Below are 20,485 nucleotides of genomic sequence, written 5' to 3' on the forward strand. Positions count from 1 at the left end.
GCCCGGTTCCCTACTGCGCATGTGCGAGTAGTGCGGCATGCCCTCACTGGTCCCCGCTCTGTCCCGGGACCAGTGTGTTTTCCAGGAGACAATGGATGGGGTGGGGGGGGTAAGTGGCGTGACTCATGTGACACCGGAGGGGGGGAGGGTTCCGAAAAGCAAAAGTTCAATTTTTGGGTGGAACTCCACTTTAAGGCTTTTCGGGGCTTCAAAGAGGCTTCAGTGGGGCTTCAAGCAAGCTTTGCCTCAGACTTCTATAGAGGCTTTGAAGACACTTTGAAGCACCACTAAAGCTACATGGGGTATAATTTTTTAAAGCGGTGGTTCCCCCTTAAAAACAACTTTTTTTTATTCCACTGCCCCCCCACATTCCATCACGATTAAGGCTCTTATTATTTTTTTCCTGCTGTACATACCTTAGTACAGCATATTCACCCGTGCATCCGGGTTGCGAGTCCCGCGGGAGTGGGCGTTCCTCACATGCTGTTGATTGACGTTTTGCCCAAAAACGAGCTCCCCCCTGTCGCGTAAGCCGCGTCACGGTTGGCGAAAGGAGCCGAACGGCGAGTCGGCGCTATACTGCGCATGCGCATCGCCGTTCGGCTCCTTTCGCCAATCGTGACGCAACTTACGCGACGGGGGGAGAGCTCGTTTTTGGGCAAAACGTCAATCAACAGCATGTGAGGAACGCCCACTCCCGCGGGACTCGCAAACCGGATGCACGGGTGAATATGCTGTACTAAGGTATGTACAGCAGGAATAAAATAATAAGAGCCTTAATCGTGATGGAATGTGGGGGGGCAGTGGAATAAAAAAAAATTGTTTTTAAGGGGGAACCACCGCTTTAAGCAAAGCAAGGCAAAAGCAAGGTGTAAACAGGACTGTAAGCTGACCATTTTATTTAACAAAGCCTGTCCAAAGCCTTGTTTTGAAGCAAGTGTATACTAGCCGTTAGCCCTGGTTCACATTGATACTACTTTGAAATCGCGCTACTTCTCTTGAAGTAGCGTGATTTCAAAGTAGCAAGGTCAGCGCGATTTCAGATGCTACTTGATAGATGTCTGTGTGGTTTCATGCACAGATGTCTATTGAAATCGCACCTGAAATCGATAAAAGTAATGCAGGAGCTACTTTTGCAAATCATTGCGGCGCCGTAAAAACGTTATCGCACCGATTGGAACAGTGCCATTGCCGCCAATAGGCTGCGAATTGTCAAGCGATTTGACCTCTCAAATTGCATGACAAATCACTTCAACGTGAACCTAGGCTTAATGGGCCGGATTCAGATACATTGCAGTATCTACCGACGGGGCGTAACGTATGTTAGATACGGTACGCCGCCGTAACTTAGGGCGCAAGTTCCGTATGCAGAAAGGACTTGCGCCCTTAGTTACGGCGGCGTAGCGTATGTTGTGCGGCGTAAGCCCGCCTAATTCAAATGGGGATGATGTGGGCGTGTTTTATTTAAATCAACGGTGACCCCGCGTATTTGACGTATTTTTCGAACGCATGCGCCGTTCGTGAAAAAATCCCAGTGCGCATGCTCGAAATTACGCCGCAAGTCGTCATTGCTTTAGACGTGAGCGTAACTTACGTACAGTCATATTCGCGAACGACTTACGCAAACGACGTAAAATTTCCAAAACTCAATGCGGGAACGACGTCCATACTTAACATTAGCTACGCCTCATATAGCAGGGGTAACTGTACGCCGAAAAAAGCCTAACGTAAACGACGTAAAAAAAATGCGCCGGCCGGACGTACGTTTCTGAATCGGCGCAAATACCTAATTAGCATATTCATTGCGTAACTATACGGAAGCGCCACCTAGCGGCCAGCGTAAATATGCAGCCTAAAATACGACGGTGTAAGACACTTACACCGGTCGGATCTTAGGGAAATCTATGCGTAACTGATTCTATGAATCAGGCGCATAGATACGACAGCCCGCACGCCGTCGTATCTTGTTTCTGAATCCGGGCCAATGTGTTTTGAAGCCGAAGCAAGTGTAAATGAGCCCTAAATGCTGCCATGTGATTGGCTGATTAGCGATTTGTGTTACCAAGCAATTGGACAGGTGAACCTAATAAAGTAGCTGGTGAGTGTATACCTTCCATCTTTTTATGTACACAGCACTTCCACAATGCTTTATTATAATGTGAGGAGAGTTTATACACTAATGAACCATGTTTATGTTCCATATGCTGCCCTGGTAAGGCCCAGTCACCACATCATCTCCATCTTTTTAGGACACACACTGTACACAGCACTGTCTCTATGGAGAGTGACACGGACGGTGACGTCAGCAATCCCCCCTTCCTCGTCCCTCACGTCTCGCGTTTAACTATTGGCTGCAGACGATGTCAATCCAGGCGACACGAAGGCGGGATTAGCGCGGGGTGCTAGAGGGAAAAGGTGGCTGCAGGAGGAGGGGAGTGTGTGGTGCAGAGAGCAGACTGCCTCCCCAGCACAATAATAACATACACATCCATCCAGGGCAGCCCGCACATGCACACTCCAGGCTGTGTAAGAAGTAGAGAGGAGCTGTTGTGTGCAAGACGGAAGAGCTTCCCTAATATAGAGCCTGCAAGGGGAAGAGAGACAAGCTTGCTGCCCACCTGCCTTGACCTTTGGGAGAAGCCAGCACCTGCCTTGCTGGGTGAGTACTCGGTGCCTGCTCCTCTCATGGTGTCCTGTCTGAGGTACTCCTCTCATGGTGTCCTGTCTGAGGTACTCCTCTCATGGTGTCCTGTCTGAGGTACTCCTCTCATGGTGTCCTGTCTGAGGTACTCCTCTCATGGTGTCCTGTCTGAGGTACTCCTCTCATGGTGTCCTGTCTGAGGTACTCCTCTCATGGTGTCCTGTCTGAGGTACTCCTTCCTCTAAATAGGGTTCCCTTACTGTACACTCCTTCAATGGATATTTGTCTCCACAGCTTCTGCAATGCATTTTTTAGTTCAGTTTGCTCTAATTCCTGGCTAGATCTGCTATCTCATCTCATACAAGTGTTGACATGCTTTTTAAATATGCAGTTCCAATGAAAGGAACACCAGGTGACCATGCCTTGAAGGCCCTTCATAGGGTGACAACTGTAGCCTGGTTGCTTTTCTGCGTTGTCACTGTACCTCATGCACCCCTGGCAGAGGCTGTACTCCCACAAATTGCGTGGGTATGGTCCACTATCGCCGTTCAAGGGCAACGATGTGCTGCCGATGCTGGAGGGGATCAGCAGCATTAGGATGGGGGAGGTAAAAGTTGTATTAGCCCCTGTTCACTGGTCCCCTGGTGCGATTTGACATTGCAAATTTGCTGATTTCCGAAAGTAGTTTCTGCACTACTTTTGGTGACTCCAGGGGCGACTTTTCCATCGACATCTGTGCAAGAACCCGCACAGATGTCTTTCAAATCGCTCCCCGAAGTCGCACTGAAATGTGGGTTTGAAATCGTGCGATTTCAAAAGTGTGAAAGAGGGCTTATAGTACACAGTGGGAGATTTACTAAAACTGGAGCCCTCAGAATGTGGTGCAGCTGTGCGTGGTAGCCAATCAGCTTCCAACTTCAGCTTGTTGAATTTTAAGCTTTGACAATAAAACCTGGAAGCTGATTGGTTTCTATGCAGAGCTGAATGCTCCAGTTTTAGGCTGCATTCACACCTGAGCGAAAAAAAGCCTGAAGCGCGACGCTCAGATACGCCGGAGGGGAGAAATAACATTAATCTCTGTGGAGATGGTTCACATCTCCACGCCGATCGCGTGAAGCTCAAACAAGTCCCGGACCCTTTTTTGTCGCGCATATTCGGGCAGCGTCGGAATAGCCGACAATGACCTGTTAAAAACAACGCGTTTTGTCGCGGCAAACCGCGGTACAAAACGCCGCAATTTGTCGAGGTACAAAACGCCGCAAATCGCCTACGCAAAGGTGTGAATGCAGCCTAAGTAAATAACCCCCACAGTGCTTTAGCTAACTAAACGTTGTCTTCGGACACCTTAGGCGTTAGACCCCTTTCACGCAGAGGCGGTTTTCATGCGCTAGAAATGGCCTCTGAATAATGCTTGAAAGCCGTCTCCCATTCATTTCAGTGTGTCTTACAAAGTCCTACAAGTAAGGATGAGCTCTGGCGTGTTCGCACAGCCCATGTGCAGAGCCCGCCAGCAAGTCGGCACTGCGCTAATCACAGGCAGGGAGACATTTTCTGATCTCTGCAGCCAAACATCGGGAAATGTCTCCCTGCCTGTGATTAGCGCAGTGCGGTGCCAACTTCCTGGCGGGCTCTGCACATGGGCTGTGCGAACATCCCGGAGCTCATCCTTGCCTACAAGCAGCATCTTTGGGCGGGTTTGGGAGCGCTGTATACAGCACTCCCAAAACGCTCTTCACATTGAAATGAATGGGCAGCGCTTCCAAAGCACCTGAAAAGCAATTCGTAATTGATGCAACATGGGTGTCTTCAAGCGGCGCACAAGCGCTGCTTAAACGGCAATAAAGCGTCACTAAAACAAGCGTGTGAAAGGGGTCTTAGGCCCCATTTGCATCGTGTGTGGTTTTATTTTTTTTATGTATGCATGACAGCATAGGGAATAGGCTTTTCCTACGCGTGCCAAAGTTGCTTACATACTTTTTTTGGCAATGAGCTAAGCATGTTTTTACATTACACACTTTGCCGCCTTTTTTTTTTTTTTTTTTTTTTTTCATCAAAATACAGGACTGCTACTCATGTTTGGGGTGCTATTAAGAAAAAATGGCACCTTGAGTGAATTTCATGTTTGTTTGTTTTTTTGCTGGGATTATGGCTGGGTTCACATTGGTGCAATGATAGGCACTGCAGATCATATGCAATGTCTGTACAATGCAAATTCAGCCATACAGATTGAATTTGCATCGCATTCACACCAAAAGAGTGCAGGACCCTTTTTGTGGTCTGCACTGGAATCCGATCGCATGGGTGTTCAAACCCATGCGATCCAAATCCTGCACCATTTGGCAGTTCGCACTGCAATCTGCGGGTGCCGTTAACTTTGCATTGACACCTGCAGCGGTTCGAAAATGTCAGTGTGAACCGCTGGCAGCTGATATGCGATGCAGGAACCCCGCACTGGAATCACTCTGGTTCCCGCATCGCATATATGTGAATTGGGACTGACACATTTTTGAAAACGCAAGCAAAAAAAACACTTTTTTTCCCCCACTGTCTAAGTGTGAATGCAGCCTTAAGCTGGCCACCCATGATGCAATTTTCTTGTATGATTTACCTCCAACTTTGTAGTGCAAGGACCTGCCTGATTGGATACAAATTAAAAATGTTGTTTATAGGGTTTAACCTCATGGTATTTGGTAGATCTAACACAGAGCTTTCCCTCCTGTTTGTGTTTTTTATTTTTACATGTTAGTGGTTTTTTTTCTGCTGTTGAAGAAAATAGTCATAGGTGACAAAATGGTATAATCCAAAAATGTTTTTTGCCTAAAAACGGATGGTATTTGTTGCACAAAAAGGCAAGAGGATACAGACCTATTTTATTTATGCAGACATAAATGTTTGTGATATAAGCAGATGTATGTCCGTCAGAGCAGCCATCAGGAATTATGGGGCCCCTTACACAGCTTCAGGCATGGGCCCCCTGGAGCAGAGAACCGGGGGGGGGGGGGGGGGCTAAAAATTATTTTTTTTTTAATAAAAAAAAAAAGGGGAGTTGCCATCCGCGCCCCTTACAGGTGTACTGCCTGTACCCCCCTGATGGCGGCCCTGATGTCCGTTTACATCCGCCTGCCCATGGACATATTTTGTGAACCAGATGCAGACTCAAAGCCTGTGCGAAAAGTCCCTTTACAACGTATAAACCTGGCTATATCACACCAGTTGGCAGGTGTTACAGAAAAATGTCATGGAAGCAATCTAAGAAAACACATGGTATTATTAACCTGTTTTTCCATTATAGGCCAGTTTCAGACAGCCTTCGCCTTGTATAAGAGCAGTATGAACAGTAGCAGTATGAACAAGCTTTCACAAAGCTTTGTTGAAGCTTTTAAAGTACCATGCAGCTCCAGTTTAAAAAACGCAGATCCTAATGGAAGTGCTGATTGCCTTTTTAAACCAGTTGCTAGCAGGCTTTAGCACTTCTTGAGCCCCGGTCACACTGGTGCGACTTGTCATGCGATTTGACAGGTTCAAATTTCCATGACAAGTCGCACCCTATTGTCAACATTGGAAGCAGTCAAAGCAGTGTGACTCCGTCAGTCGCACAGATTTTGAAAAGGGTTCCTGCACTACTGTTTGCATGTTCAGGTGAGTCTTGCATAGACATTTGTGCATGAAGTCGCACAGATGTCTTCCAACTCGCACAAAAAGTAGCACTGATATGCTATTTTGAAATCATGCTACTTTAAGTGAAGTAGCAGGATTTCAATGTTGTGACCGGGGTGTGAAGCTTGTTGAAAAACTACTAGCAGCTGTTCAAAGCATTTTTGTAAACCGCTGGTTGGTTGGGTTTTTACTTTTTCCAGACCTACAAGGTAAAGGCATATTGTGCTAGCACACATTGTGAAACTTGCCTGAAAACGAAGCAGTGTCCATCTTCACCCGTCTGTCTTTCGGGTCCGTGGACTCCGGCTGTGTGATTGGCCGGAGCCGTGATGCTGTCACTCCCACGCATGTGCAGAGGAACCGTCATTCACAGTACAGGTTTCTGAAAGAATGGATGGCTTCAGAGCGCATGCGCCAATGAGGTAATCGGCTGCATATATAGTACGTGCGCCGTTTAGGAGATATTTACAGTACCTCTAGGTAAGCTTTATTATAGGCCTACCTATAGGTACAAACTATGCATGGGACTTTAATTCCTCTTTAAAGTGGCAATAAGCACTCCTATAAGGATCTGTGTATAACATTTCCAAACAGGAGTTTAAGGGCACTTTTAGGCTGGGTTCACACTTATGCAAATCTGATGCGGATTTTCCCCGCACCGCATCCAGTTCGCAAAGCAGGATATTGTGACCGGCTCTCTATGGAGCCTGTTCGCACATCCCTGCAGCAGCTCTGTGAATTGCACAGGAGCCCTGTGCGTCTTTTGGTCTATTTTAGGTCCGAATTCGGTCTAAAGTTGTACCTGGAACGGTGAATGGAAACGCACCGGACTCCTGCTGTGAGCCGCTGCATGTTGTAGTGTGAACCCAGCCTAAAGGCTTAGTGAATGCTGCATGATGCTTGGCAAAAACTTGCTGAAAGTTTTATGAAAATGTGATGTTCACACTTATGCAAGCTAAATCCCATGTGAAACAGGCCTTAGCCCTGGATGGGTTTCAAGATCTGCATTCTGTTTAGGCCAAACACGGACACTGTGGCCCACATAGCATAAATGGGATGTCTATTTGTGCAGCTTGAGCTGGCAATCTACGTTACTCTATAGAGACACAGCGACTGTACAGACACTCATCCTAATTTGACAGGTTTGCCGGGGTGGGTCTGCGTTCAAAGGCACTTGCACACCTATCAAATATAGGACATATGACTGTGTCCCCATAGAGTAACACAGGCTGCTTGCAGCTCCAGCTATATGAAAAAATGGCCACTCATGAGCCTGTCCTACAAGTTCCCAATTGTGAACAGAACTAGATGGGAAATCTCCCAATGGAAACATCTGTTCCAGTAACCTCTGTCTTAGACTTGATTTAACCACTTAAGCCCCGGACCTTTAGGCAGCTAAATGCCCAGGCCAGGTTTTGCGATTTGGCACTGCGTCGCTTTAACAGACAATTGCGCGGTCGTGCGACGTGGCTCCCAAACAAAATTGGCGTCCTTTTTCCCCCACAAATAGAGCTTTCTTTTGGTGGTATTTGATCACCTCTGCGGTTTTTATTTTTTGCGCTATAAACAAAAATAGAGCGACAATTTTGAAAAAAATTCAATATTTTTTTACTTTTTGCTATAATAAATATCCCCCAAAAACATCTAACATTTTTTTTGTCCTCAGTTTAGGCCGATACGTATTCTTCTACCTATTTTTGGTAAAAAAAATCGCAATAGGCGTTTATTGATTGGTTTGCGCAAAATTTATAGCGTTTACAAAATAGGGGATAGTTTTATTGCATTTTTATTAATTATTTTTTACTACTAATGGCGGCGATCAGCGTTTTTTTTTTTCCGTGACTGCGACATTATGGCGGACACTTCGAAAATGTTGACACATTTTTGGGACCGTTGTCATTTTCACAGCAAAAAATGCATTTAAATTGCATTGTTTATTGTGAAAATGACAGTTGCAGTTTGGGCGTTAACTACAGGGGGCGCTGTAGGAGTTAGTGTTCACTTAGTGTGTGTTTACAACTGTAGGGGGGTGTGGCTGTAGGATTGACGTCATCGATCGAGTCTCCCTTATATAAGGGATCACTCGATCGATGCAGCGCCATAGTGAAGCACGGGGAAGCTGTGTTTACATACGGCTCTCCCCGTTCTTCAGCTCCAGGGAGCGATTGCGACAGAGCGGCTATAAACGAATAGCCGTGCCGTCGTCCCGGATCGCTCCCCGCGGGAATCCGACCGCCGCATGTAGCAGGGGGGGTCTCGATCGGACCCCCCACCCGCTAGAAGGCAAGGACGTACCTGTACGCCCATTTGCCTGTACGTGCCATTCTGTGGACGTACATATACATGCAGCGGTCGGGAAGTGGTTAAACGAATGCATTTTTTGATGCTTTTTGCAGAAATGCAGGGATTTTTTTTTTAACATCAGTTCCTATGGAACACGTTAACATAAATGCTTTTTTGTGCCTCTGCATTTTTGGAAAGGGTCAGGGACTTTTTTTGTAATAGACTTCAATGGACCTGCATCCAAAACGCTGCTTTTTTACCGCAACTTTTGCCACTATTTGAGATTTGTCTTTTTTTTTTTTTCCACTCACTTTATATAGCTGGTTGCTTGGCAGCAGATGAGTCATCAGCTAAATGTAAGAAAAATAATACAATTGCCGGCTAAAAAAATCACAAAAAAAAAAACCGGCATATGGTCCCCCCACCCAGTCCATACCAGGCCTCAACATGGGGGGTGGGTGTTGCTGGGGACAAGGGCCTCTTCCCAATAACCATGGCCGGTGGTTGGCAGGGGTCTGCCCCCAGATCTTGCCCCCTCCTATGTGAATGGATATTGGGTGAAATGTTAAAAAAAAAGTCCTTTTAAAGAGAAATAGCTGTCTCCTGGTGGTGCTGTCTTCCTTGCTGCCGGTTACCCGCTAAAAACAAAAAGTCTGTTCTTGTCCTGATGCTGTCCGTTGTGACATCACAGGGGGCAGACTCTCGGGGGGTGATGTCATCGGATGGCCACGCCCCATGGCTACATAAGAGATGTTAGACAGCAGGGGATGCCACAACGGAGGAGGAATACAGCCTCCAGAGAAGACTGCTCAAGGAGAAGACGGAGCAATTTCTTTTGATAAAGGACTTGTCAAAAACGGGCTCTTTCTCTGCTTTTTTGGTGAATGGGTAGGGATACAATGTACCCGATTTACCCATTCACATAGGGGGGGGGGCTGGGGGCCCAAGATTGTGGGGGAAGAGGCCCTTGTCCTCAAAGTACCCCCCCATGTTGAGGGCTCGCTGTCTGGTATGGTTGAGGGGGGGGGGGGGCTTGTCTCCTCCCTTTTCTGACCTGCCGGGCTGCATGCTCGGATAAGGGTCTGCTCTTTTGAGGGCATGAGACACGAACAACTAGCACCCAGAAGCGATTCAGTTCGCATGCGCCGCGCTTTATAAGTTTTTCATTCATTCATTGTGTGTGTGTGTATATATATATATATATATGTATGTGTATATATATATATATATATATATATATATATATATATATATATATATATATATATATATATATATATATATATATATATATATATATATATATATATATATATATACATATATATATATATATATATATATATATATATATATATATATATATATATATATATATATATATATGTATGAATTTTTTATTTATTTTTTGCTGTGGGGTGTCCCCTCCAAATCCATACCAGACCGAAGGCTCAATGACTCACCCCCCCCCCCCCCCCTTTTTTTTTTTTTTTCTTCTTGATTTTAGTTTTTTAGCTGCCATTTTTTGACTTGGCTATTGCTAAAGACGTGGTGGCCGGCTTCCCGACCCGCTCCTTAACAACCAGCCATATACAGGGAATGTATTTAAAAAAACAAAAAGTAAAGGCGCATAAAGTACTGCAGAAATGCTCAAAAGCAACATACATAGATGTGAATCGAGCCTAAGGGATTATTTACTCATAAGGGGGGGGGGGGGGGAGAGAGTAAAACTAGGCAGTTAAGACACCTTTTATCGTTTCCCCTCCACCCTAATCTATATATGGTGCCAAACTCGACTTCTGTGCACATGCGTGGGAGTCGACCAATCATTTCATTTTGGATATAACTGACCTGGAACAAGTTTAGAAATGGAAGGCACTGTAATGTTTTTCTGACATTAGTATTTTGTAGACAAAAATTTTCATAAGCAGCATGTTTCCAGTAAGGATAACTAAATGAAAATTACCCCAAATGTTTGTCAATTGACAAACTATGACGGAAATCGAACAAAAATGTAGCAAATATTGGAGGGAGGGACATTTACCCACGTGAACTTCCCATTTCCTCTGAGCTCTGCCTGCAAAGCCTGTGAGTGTTTCCCCTCCCAGCAAGCAAGGTAGTGACCGTAGTATGCTTAGTGGTGTAGCGTGCTTGGCACTGTGTGCATTACAGTCCTCCTCAGACCGCAGTCTAGAGCACTGTGCAGCTCTTAAAGGTCTCCTAACCGTCTAGAGCACTGTGGAGCTTTTACAGGCCTTCTCGGATCACCGTCCAGAGCACTGTGCAACTTTACAGGCCATCTCAGTTCGCTGTCCAGAGCACTGTGCAGAATTTACAGGCCTTCTCAGACCGCCGTCCAGAGCACTGTGCAGCATTACAGGCCTTCTCAGACCGCCGTCCAGAGCACTGTGCAGCATTACAGGCCTTCTCAGACCGCCGTCCAGAGCACTGTGCAGCATTACAGGCCATCAGACTGTGCATTACAGGCCTCCTCAGACCCAGTGTTAATTTCGTAGAAAATATTATCGTTTACTAAAATAACACTTTTAGTTGACTAAAATATGACTAAAACTATTCAGATGACTAAAATGCAACAAAAACTAAATCGAAATTTGACATGAAAATAACATTGACACTGTTTCAACATGTATGTTCCAGATTTATGACTCAAAGTATATTGGACTAAACCAGGCAGCCCCCAGAGTCGCTTTACAATACAACATGGGGCAGATGACTCCCATAACTAGATGAGTTTTGTGTGTGTATCTGTGGGGCGAGAGATGTACACCAATTTTAATTTATCCTTTTCCTCCAGTTCTTGCCACCTCCTGATAGTCTGTTAATATTTGTTGGCAGTCAACTATTTAAAAATTCAAACAAGCTCATGATAAATGAATAAACATTTTGTTGTGTATAAAACCGTTCTGGTTGCCTGGGTAGCTTGTTTATACGAGCTTTGCCAACAGTTGTCCTTCGTCATTATTTTAAAAGCGTTGGCATGTGTGTGTGTGACGTTTTTCGATATGTGCCTAATGAAGAAGAGGCGGAAAGTATTATTTTTCGTGTCATCTTGGTGTCCAATGCATTTGTCACTTCCTTGCATTCACATCTGTGTCGGTCCCCCCCTCCTCCAGGGGCAGAACAGGAAGTCTGCGTGTCATGTTTATAATAGCTGGTTTAAACCTCGTTTGCTGCATCTTGTACATTCTGCAGGTGACAGATTGTTTTGGTGACGAACACTGTGTCCTGTCTACAAATTTGGCTTGTATATTGGGATTTTATGAGGATGGCTATTGAAACAGAACTTTTTCCTTTTTAATCACTTTCCCAATGTTTTTTAATCAAATTTAATTTTTTTATTTTTATTTGCCCTCTCTATACTCCAGTACTGTGTTCTGTGTCCTCCACTACCTCTCTCGACCCCCTTCTTGTAAGTCTCATTTACCCCCTTCCTGTAAGCCCAGGTTGTCATAGACACACCGATGTGCATCATCATGCTTGCCTGGCGTTGCAGTATGGCAATACTGAATTGGGCTCAGATGTCCTTATGTGAGCGCCCTTTTGTGCTGCAATGAGGAAAACCCACCCCAGTGTAGAAGAGGGAAGAACCTATGATGTTGCCATACCAGCCACAGGACAAAATGAAAGTACAGTATGTATTTAGGGAATTAAAAAAAGAGAGAGGGACGACTGTAGGGTTGGAGGTACTTTAGCTGTTACAACCAATGCATCTAATGCTGACGGTTATTGCCAATCCTTGCTAGTTATGGCTTTAAAAATGTCACTGCATGATGGTGCACATGCTTTGTCACAACATAATCGGGTCTGTGAATGTCGGTTTTACAATGCCTCATGGGACTTGTAGTTCTGCAACAGCTGGAGGGCCATAGTTTGAAGATCCCTGGCTTAAAGTGTCCATTGCTACACAAAATGTTTTCAAACTTGTAAAAGAACCGTGTACATGTCCAACCTGTAGCCTAAGACCACTATTAAAGGGGTTGTAAACCTTCAATGTTTTTTTCCTTCATGCACCCCCCCCCCCCCCTGTCAGAACATAACGGCTCAGTGGAGGAGATGGCTGCACTAACATCGGACTGTTGGTACAGCAGCTCTGTTCAGAGCTGTGAGGTCCCCCCCCCCCCCCCCCCCAAGACCATTCCTCTTCTTCCAATGTGGCCCAGGAAGGTCAAAGTGTTAGAAACCCCTCATGTACATCTTTTTCCACTGGCCAAGCCACCAAACATCTTGAGGCATTGTTTCCCTGTAAAACTTTTGGAAATGCTAATCTCCTGGGGGCCCCCTGCAGCTGGTTCTCCTTGGTGACTTCCACATCATTACAGGAATGAAGTGATTTGGGAAAATTAATAAACACGATATGGGCAAACATTTGTGGACACCTGACTATAACGCCTATAGGAGCTTGTCGGCCATCTCATTCCAGCTTCATGGAATTGGCCTCACCTTTGTGTTTATAACAACTTTTACTCTTCAGTACTGATGTTGGATGAGAAGACCTGGGATGCAATTTGCATTCAGTTTATTCCCAAAGGTGTTCAGTAGGGTTGAGATCAGGGCTGCAGGCCACACAAGTTTCTCCACACCAAATTCATCAAACCATGTCTTTATGCACAGGGCACAGTCCTCCTGGAGTGTGACTGTTACCACAAGGCTGGAAGTGCACGTTATTTAAAATGTCTGTATTATGTACAGTAAGCACTGCAATCTTCACTGGAAACACCTGTACATTTGGAGGAATATCCACATAATTTTCACTGTATTGCTAATAGTATACCAATGGTATTTTAACACAAAGTAACATACATTTTATGGTCACTGTTGTCTTAATCGTGCCCTGTTGTGTATGCAATTCATATGTAAAGTTTGTGTTCTGTGGAGTGTCGAATGTGTTTCCATTCACCCTTGGGCTTCATTTTAATCGGTCATTTCAAATACAACGAGCTGGTTTGCAACTGGATTCTGGCAAATGCTCTCTTGCTTGTATTGGATTTATAAAATTGCTTGTGTATTTACAGTAACATGGTAAATATGCCTATACCAATGCTCTGCTATCTGGGTGTCAACAAGTGAGGTCATAATCATTGCTGAAGAAATGTAGTGAGAAAATCCTCTATGGAAAAAAACACTTTGAAAGTCAGAATTTAATTTGCGTCACTTCAGGGCAAGAATGTAGGATTAAATTATTGGTTGCCATGAGCTGTAATGCTGTTCTTACTTTTGCTGTTCATTTGCATAGATCAGACACTGTGTAACTTGAACTGAAAAAAGTTTGCTTACAGTGGTAGTAAAGTCTTTACTACCACTTTTTTACTTACAGGTAAGCCTTATTATAGGTTTACCTGTAGGTATAAAGAATATCTCCTAAACCTGTACGGTTTAGGAGATAATCCCCTCGCAATGCGCCGCTGATTGCCACGGATTCGCAGCGGGGATCCTCGGCTAAAGGCCTGGCAGCCGCCGGACCTTGCCGGAATGAAGTCTCCCATGCACGGGAGTGACGACATCGCCGCTCCAGCCAATCACAGCGCTGGAGCCGCGATACCCGGAAGACACACCGAGGCAAGATGACATCTCGCTCGGCGTGGACTAGGTAAGTTCTCTACACCTCGTTCCAAGGTAAGTATTTCATAATGAGCTAGTATGCGGTGCATACTAGCTCATTATGCCTTTTCAGGTGTAAAAAAATGTAATTAAAAAAAAAAAAATATTGGGTATACAACCGCTTTAAAGTGATTTGTAAAGGGTGTTTTAATAAAAACAAACATGTTATACTTGCCTACTCTCTGCAAAGGTTTTTCCCAGAGCAGCCTTGATACGCCTCCGCAGACTCTCTCCCGCAGGCGCTTCTGGACACACTCCATAAGATGCAGCCTGCGATATTGGCTCTGATTGACAGCAGCGGGAGCCAATGGCCTCCCATTGCTGTGTCTGGGCCAATGAGGTTCCTATTTGTAATGTGCTTACAGTGCCAGCAAAAGTACGGTCATTGGACAGTGCAGATCACAAGCAAAATCCAAATAGCCTTGTGATCCCTGTTCGTCCCATCTCTTCAGAGCTCTGTGCCACGGCCGAGACTCTCGCATGCATGGGAGTGACATCATCGCCGCTCAGCTGATCAGAAGGCTGGAGCACTCGAACCCGGAATATTTATCGGCGTATACCGCGCACTTTTTTGCCCTGAAAATCAGGGCAAAATCGTGGGTGCGCGGTATACGCTGATACCCGCGCCGAGTTTGAATACTGCGCTGACATATACAGAGCGCAGTACACTCGTGTATTGTCGGGCAGTCTCGGCTCCTCCCGCGCTGACATCCTGGACGTACAGGACGTCAGCGCGAGAGTAGCCGAGCCTGCCCGACAATACACGAGTGTACTGCGCTCTGTATATGCCGGCGCAGTATTCAAACTCGACGCAAGGACGCCGGACTCGACGAAGAGGACACCCGAACCCGATGAGGCCGCCGATGGACGCCGCGCAAGACACCAAAACTGTAAGTACAAAAAACTTTTCCACAGGAATTCGGGGCAACTTTAGGGGTGCGCGCTATACGCGGGAACGCGCTATACCCCGATAAATACGGGATGGTGAGAAGATGGAAGCTGTGGCAGCGTGCAACTGGAAGGCTTTGTTATAAGGTAAGTATTTCATAATGTGCTAGTATGGGATGCACACAAGCACATTATGCCATTGTCTTGGTTGGGGAGGGGGGTGTTTTTTTTGTTGTGGTTTACAATACTTTAAATGGTAAAAATTCATAAAAAAATAAAAAAAAAAGTGGTTATTAAATACCACCAAAAGAACACCCTCTATGGAGGATATTTACTAAAGCTGGAGCACTCAGAATCTGGTTCAGCTGTGAATAGTAGCCAATCGGCGTCTAACTTTTTTAGCTTGTTCAATTAAAGTTTGGCGATAAAACCTGGATGCTGATTGGTTTCTTTACAGAGCTGCACAAGATTTTGCATATTTCAGTTTTAGTAACTGGAATACATTGTTGTACGGTATGATTAACTGTCAATCAAAGTGTCATAGCACTTCAGCTTTCAGTGAGCATATAACCAAGCCTTGGCCTTCCTGAGTCACTTTTGGTTCCATTTCAGCAAGTGTACATTTTATTTATTTATTTTCCTTTCTTTGTCAGGTAACATCTTCTGAATAAGCTGAAAGTTCTCCTGGAAACTGAACACCACAGTCAACATGTCAAAATATAAATTGGTCATGCTGAGGCATGGTGAAGGTGCCTGGACCATAGAAAACCGATTCTGCAGCTGGGTGGATCAGAAGCTAAGCGTGGAAGGGATTAAGGAAGCGGAGAAGTGCGGAAAGTATTTAAAGTCTCTGGGCTTTGAGTTTGACATGGTCTTCACTTCCATCCTTAGTCGTTCTATCCAAACAGCATGGCTGATTTTAGAAGAGCTTGGTCAAGAATGGGTTCCAACTCGGAGTTCTTGGAGGCTAAATGAACGTCATTACGGGGCTCTTATTGGCCTCAACCGAGCAGAACTTGCTCTGAATCATGGAGAAGAGCGAGTAAAGATCTGGAGGAGGGGCTACGATGTGGCACCTCCACCAATAGATGAGAGCCACCCTTACTACCAAGAGATACACACTGATCGCAGGTATACATGTTGTGACATTCAGAAGGATAAGCTGCCAAAATCTGAGAGCCTGAAGCAAGTCCTGGAAAGGCTTCTTCCTTTCTGGAACGAGGAGATTGCACCAGAAGTAAAGCGTGGAAAACGTGTTCTTATTTCAGCACACGGAAACAGCACCAGAGCATTATTGAAACATTTAGAAGGTATAGCATTTAATTTTAAATGTGTTTTTGCAGTTTAAAGGGGAGATCTATTTAAAACTAAGGCCACCCCACCCCTTCCATTTTTTATCTGTAGAAAATGGGTATCGCAGGTGACCTCTCGTTTGTACCCGCTTCAAAGAAATGTCTTTTTAAAAGGCAGGAAATAGTTAATCTCACCTTTTTCTAAAGAGAAGCCAGTGAAATATTTCCAAGAGCTCTTATGCTGCTACTATTCGACACAGATAAATGGCGTGTCCCCCTGGTGAACGCTGTGGTTCCTCTGTGGGTTGGCAGACAAAGGCACAGCAGCCAGTGGTGGAGGACATGAATATCTGACACACCTGGAAGTGTCCAGATAGCAGAGGTGTTAGGTTTTAAATCTTCTCCGTATAATATTTCTTTCACACCCACAGTTTACAGAGTTGCTATAGTGGCTTTTTTTTTTCTTTTTCCTAAAGCACTATAGGCAAAACTTTTTTTATTTATTTTTTGGATAGGGTAAGTGAGGGTTTTAACCCCCCTGTCAAAATTATTTTTAGCATCTGTGTCCTGTTGGGGAGATTTCCCTTCACTTCCTGTCCCATGGTCAAAACAGGAAGTGAAAGGAAATCCCTACATATTTCGGATATTTCCAGAACTAGTGTCCCTCCAAGAAGATTCTCCCCCCCCCCCCCCTTACTGTTCTGGGTGACAACCCAAAATTTGAGATTTTCTTTCACGTTCACTTTTGATAAACTGTAACTGGGACAAATGGAGAGGGCATTTCTCTAACGAAGGCAGGCAGAGGTAACAATAAAAACCTACGCAGGGGTTCCAATACCTCCCCCACTCTATCCAAAACTGAAAAAAAAACAAAATGTTGCCTTTTATTTAAACTTTAAGTTAGTTGCAGCTCACTTAGTATTTTTTTTTTTTGTTTTTTTTTTTTTTTACTAACAAATATGTCATACTTGCCTGCCCAGTGAACCAGTGCTCCTTGCGCTTCCTCTTCTTGGTGTGCCACCATAGGAAGCCGCTTCTGTTGTGGCACACGTGGGCTTGATCCCGACCAAAGCTGCCTGTGTCCCTAGACCCACGCAGCCCTGTCCCATCCCCCCTCCCCCACACTCCTTCCTTACTGAATTTGACTGACCACAGCAGGAGTCAATGGCAATAGACTCAGACAGGGAGGCCAGGAGTGAGCCCGCAACAAGTGCATCCATAGAAAACTGATTTCTATAGGGGCTTTTGCCGGAGGGGAGGAACCAAGAGCGCCAGCAGGGGACCTGAGAAGAAATGGTTCGGGGCACTTCTGCAATTCAATTGCACACAGCATGTAAGTGTAAACCTGTTTTTTAAGTTGTGAGCATTTACAATCACTTTAACCGATTACTGGCTGGGCCATAGCTGAACGACGGCTACAGTGTGGTCTGATAATTCTGAGAGAACGTACTATAACGTCCTCCCAGAATCGCATGCCCCAGGGAATGTCCGTGACTGACGGGTAAAGGGCTGATGACAGCGGCCCTTTACCACGTGATCGCTCCATTTAATGAAGGAACTATCAGTTGTCAACAAGCCAGTGCATGCCGGTTCAGCTCTTCCCCCTTTTTGTACCGATCAGTACAGTGTGCGAGGAGAGGGAAGAGTTCCAGTGCAGCAGCACTGTTGGCTGGATCTGAAGTTCCCACTGTGCTGATCTGTGCTAATTACTGCCTCCTCCATCCCCATCCATGGCTTATTTATTCCTCCTTCATGCCTATAAGTGCCTCATAAAAGTGTGATGGTCAAATTTGGATTTAGAACACCTGCTGGTGCTCCTTGCATGGTTGGACTCTGTATGTGGGGGAAATAAAATCTTCAATTTGCAAAGAATTGTGAAAAAAAAAATAACATTTAAAAAAAACTCACCATGCCTCCTTACTAAATACCTTGGAATGTCTACTTTCCAAAAAAGGTGTATTTGGGGGGCATAGTGGTACTTCCCTGGCTCGGTGTCTCAAATTTAGATTAGGCTGTTAGTACATCCAGGTGTGATCAATATTAAGTGATTGGCACTATTATTATTATTATTATACAGGATTTATATAGCGCCAACAGTTTACGCAGCACTTTACAATATGAAAGGGAGACAATCCAGTTACAATACAATAAATTACAAGAGGATTAAGAGGGCCCTGCTCAGAAGAGCTTACAATCTAATAGGGTGGGGCAGGTGGTACAAAAGGTGGTAACTGTGGGGAATGAGCTGATGGAAGTGGTAAAAGATTAGTTGGAGACGTGATGGGCTTCCCTGAAAGGGTGAGTTTTCAGGGATCGCCTGAAGGTAGCAAGAGTAGGGGATAGCCAGGCAGGTTGACGTAGTGAGTTCCAGAGGATGGGAGAGGCTCTGGAGAAATCCTGGAGACGAGCATGGGAGGAAGAGACGAGAGCTTGACAGTAGGAGGTCTTGAGAAGAGCGGAGAGGACGGATTGGGATATGTTTAGAGACAAGATTGGTGATGCAGCTTGGGGCAGGGTTGTGGATGGCTTTGTTGGTTGTGGTTAGTATTTTGAATTTAATTCGCTGGGTGATAGGAAGCCAGTGTAGGGATTGGAGGAGAGGTTTGGCAGATACTGAGCGGTTGGTAAGGTGGATAAGTCTGGCAGCAGCATTCATAATAGACTGAAGAGGGGATAGCCTATAGAGAGGCAGGCCAATAAGAAGGGAGTTGCAATAGTCAAGGCGAGAGATAAGGGAGTGAATGAGGAGTTTGGTGGTTTCATTTGTTAAAAAGGGGCAAATTTTAGAGATGTTACGAAGGTGAATTCTACAAACTTTTGACGATTGGACTTGAGGCTGAAACGATAAGTCAGTCTAGGATTACACCGAGTACCCTGGCCTGAGGGGAGGGACTGATGGTTGCATTGTTGATTTTGATGGAAAAGTCATGGAGGGGGTCATGGGCAGGGGGAATATTAGTAACTCAGTTTTAGAGAGATTTAGTTTAAGGAAGGGGTGCGACATCCATGCTGAGATGTTGGTAATGCGAGAGGAGACTGAAGGAGTGAGGTGAGGAATAGACAGCTAGATTTGGGTGTCATCGGCGTATAGGTGGTATTGAAAGCCATGGGAGGAGGTGTAGATAGAGAAGAGAAGTGGTCCAAGAACAGAGCCTTGAGGGACCCTCACAGAAAGGGGCAATGGAGAGGAGGAAACAGAGTTGTAGGTAACACTGAAGGAGCGCTGTGATAGATAGGCAGAGAACCAGGATAGAGGCCAAGGGAATGGAGTTTTTTGAGAAGGAGCGGGTGGTCAACGGTATCAAAGGCTGCAGAGAGGTCAAGTAGGAGTATGGAGTACTGGCTGTTGCACCATAGCTTTTAGACTCTATATAACTTTCACATAAGACCAAATAATATACACTGATTTGGGTTATTTTTACTAAAGATATGTAGCAGTATAAATTTTGTGCAAATTTTTTTTGTAAAAAAATTACTGATTTGCTAAATTTTATAACAAACGAAAATATATAAATTGTTTTATTTTTTTTAAATGTTCGTTTTTTTTTCATTTATAGCGCAACAATAAAACGGTGGTGATTAAAGGGTCACTAAAGGAATTTTTTTTTTTAGTTGAAATGATTGTTTACAGGGCATAGAGACATAATAGTTAACTGATTCCTTTTAAAAATGATTAAAAATAGATAAAAAAACAATCATATTATGTGCCTGCAGTGTAGTTTCGTTTTTGCTGTTGTTTCCTGGTTCTCTGATGTACAGAGAGCCACTAGAGGGCAGTCAGCCAATAGAGAGCAGTGATACTTTGTCTAAAACTCCTCAGCACCAATCCAGTTTCGTTTTACACACAATAATCACATTAGTGACCACCGTGAGAAATCTCCCAGCACTGTGGTTATCAGGAAACAGGCAACCAGGAAGTGTCCAGAACAGAGAGGATTTACAGCAACATTAAAAGCAAAAACGAACAATGAGGACATGAAACCAGGACTGCAGTAAGGTAAAGGAAGCTATTTAGCTAAAAAAAAAAATTCCTTTAGTGACCCTTTTAAAGGTGTAAAGGCAGTTATCCCATTACTTTTGACAATTTAGTGTATATAAACGTGCT

General features: G+C 44.8%; 1 protein-coding gene across 2 annotated transcripts in view; it reads left to right on the forward strand.

Annotated features, from left to right (window-relative positions):
• Positions 1 to 2,365: 2,365 nt before the first annotated feature.
• The window catches only part of BPGM (bisphosphoglycerate mutase), a 32,733-nt gene continuing 14,613 nt past the window's right edge, over positions 2,366 to 20,485 (forward strand). Inside the window, exons 1-2 of one of the 2 annotated variants that reach the window (XR_005748024.1) lie at positions 2,366 to 2,659; positions 15,742 to 16,398. Coding sequence is in view for 1 of the 2 variants with exons in the window: in XM_040345159.1 (XP_040201093.1) it covers positions 15,798 to 16,398 (601 nt within the window). In the remaining variant the exon portion in view is untranslated. The remainder of the gene's footprint in view (positions 2,660 to 15,741; positions 16,399 to 20,485) is intronic. The other variant, XM_040345159.1, reaches the window with a different exon arrangement.

This window comes from Rana temporaria, chromosome 3 (genome assembly GCF_905171775.1).
Source record: "Rana temporaria chromosome 3, aRanTem1.1, whole genome shotgun sequence".
Lineage (NCBI taxonomy): Eukaryota > Metazoa > Chordata > Amphibia > Anura > Ranidae > Rana > Rana temporaria.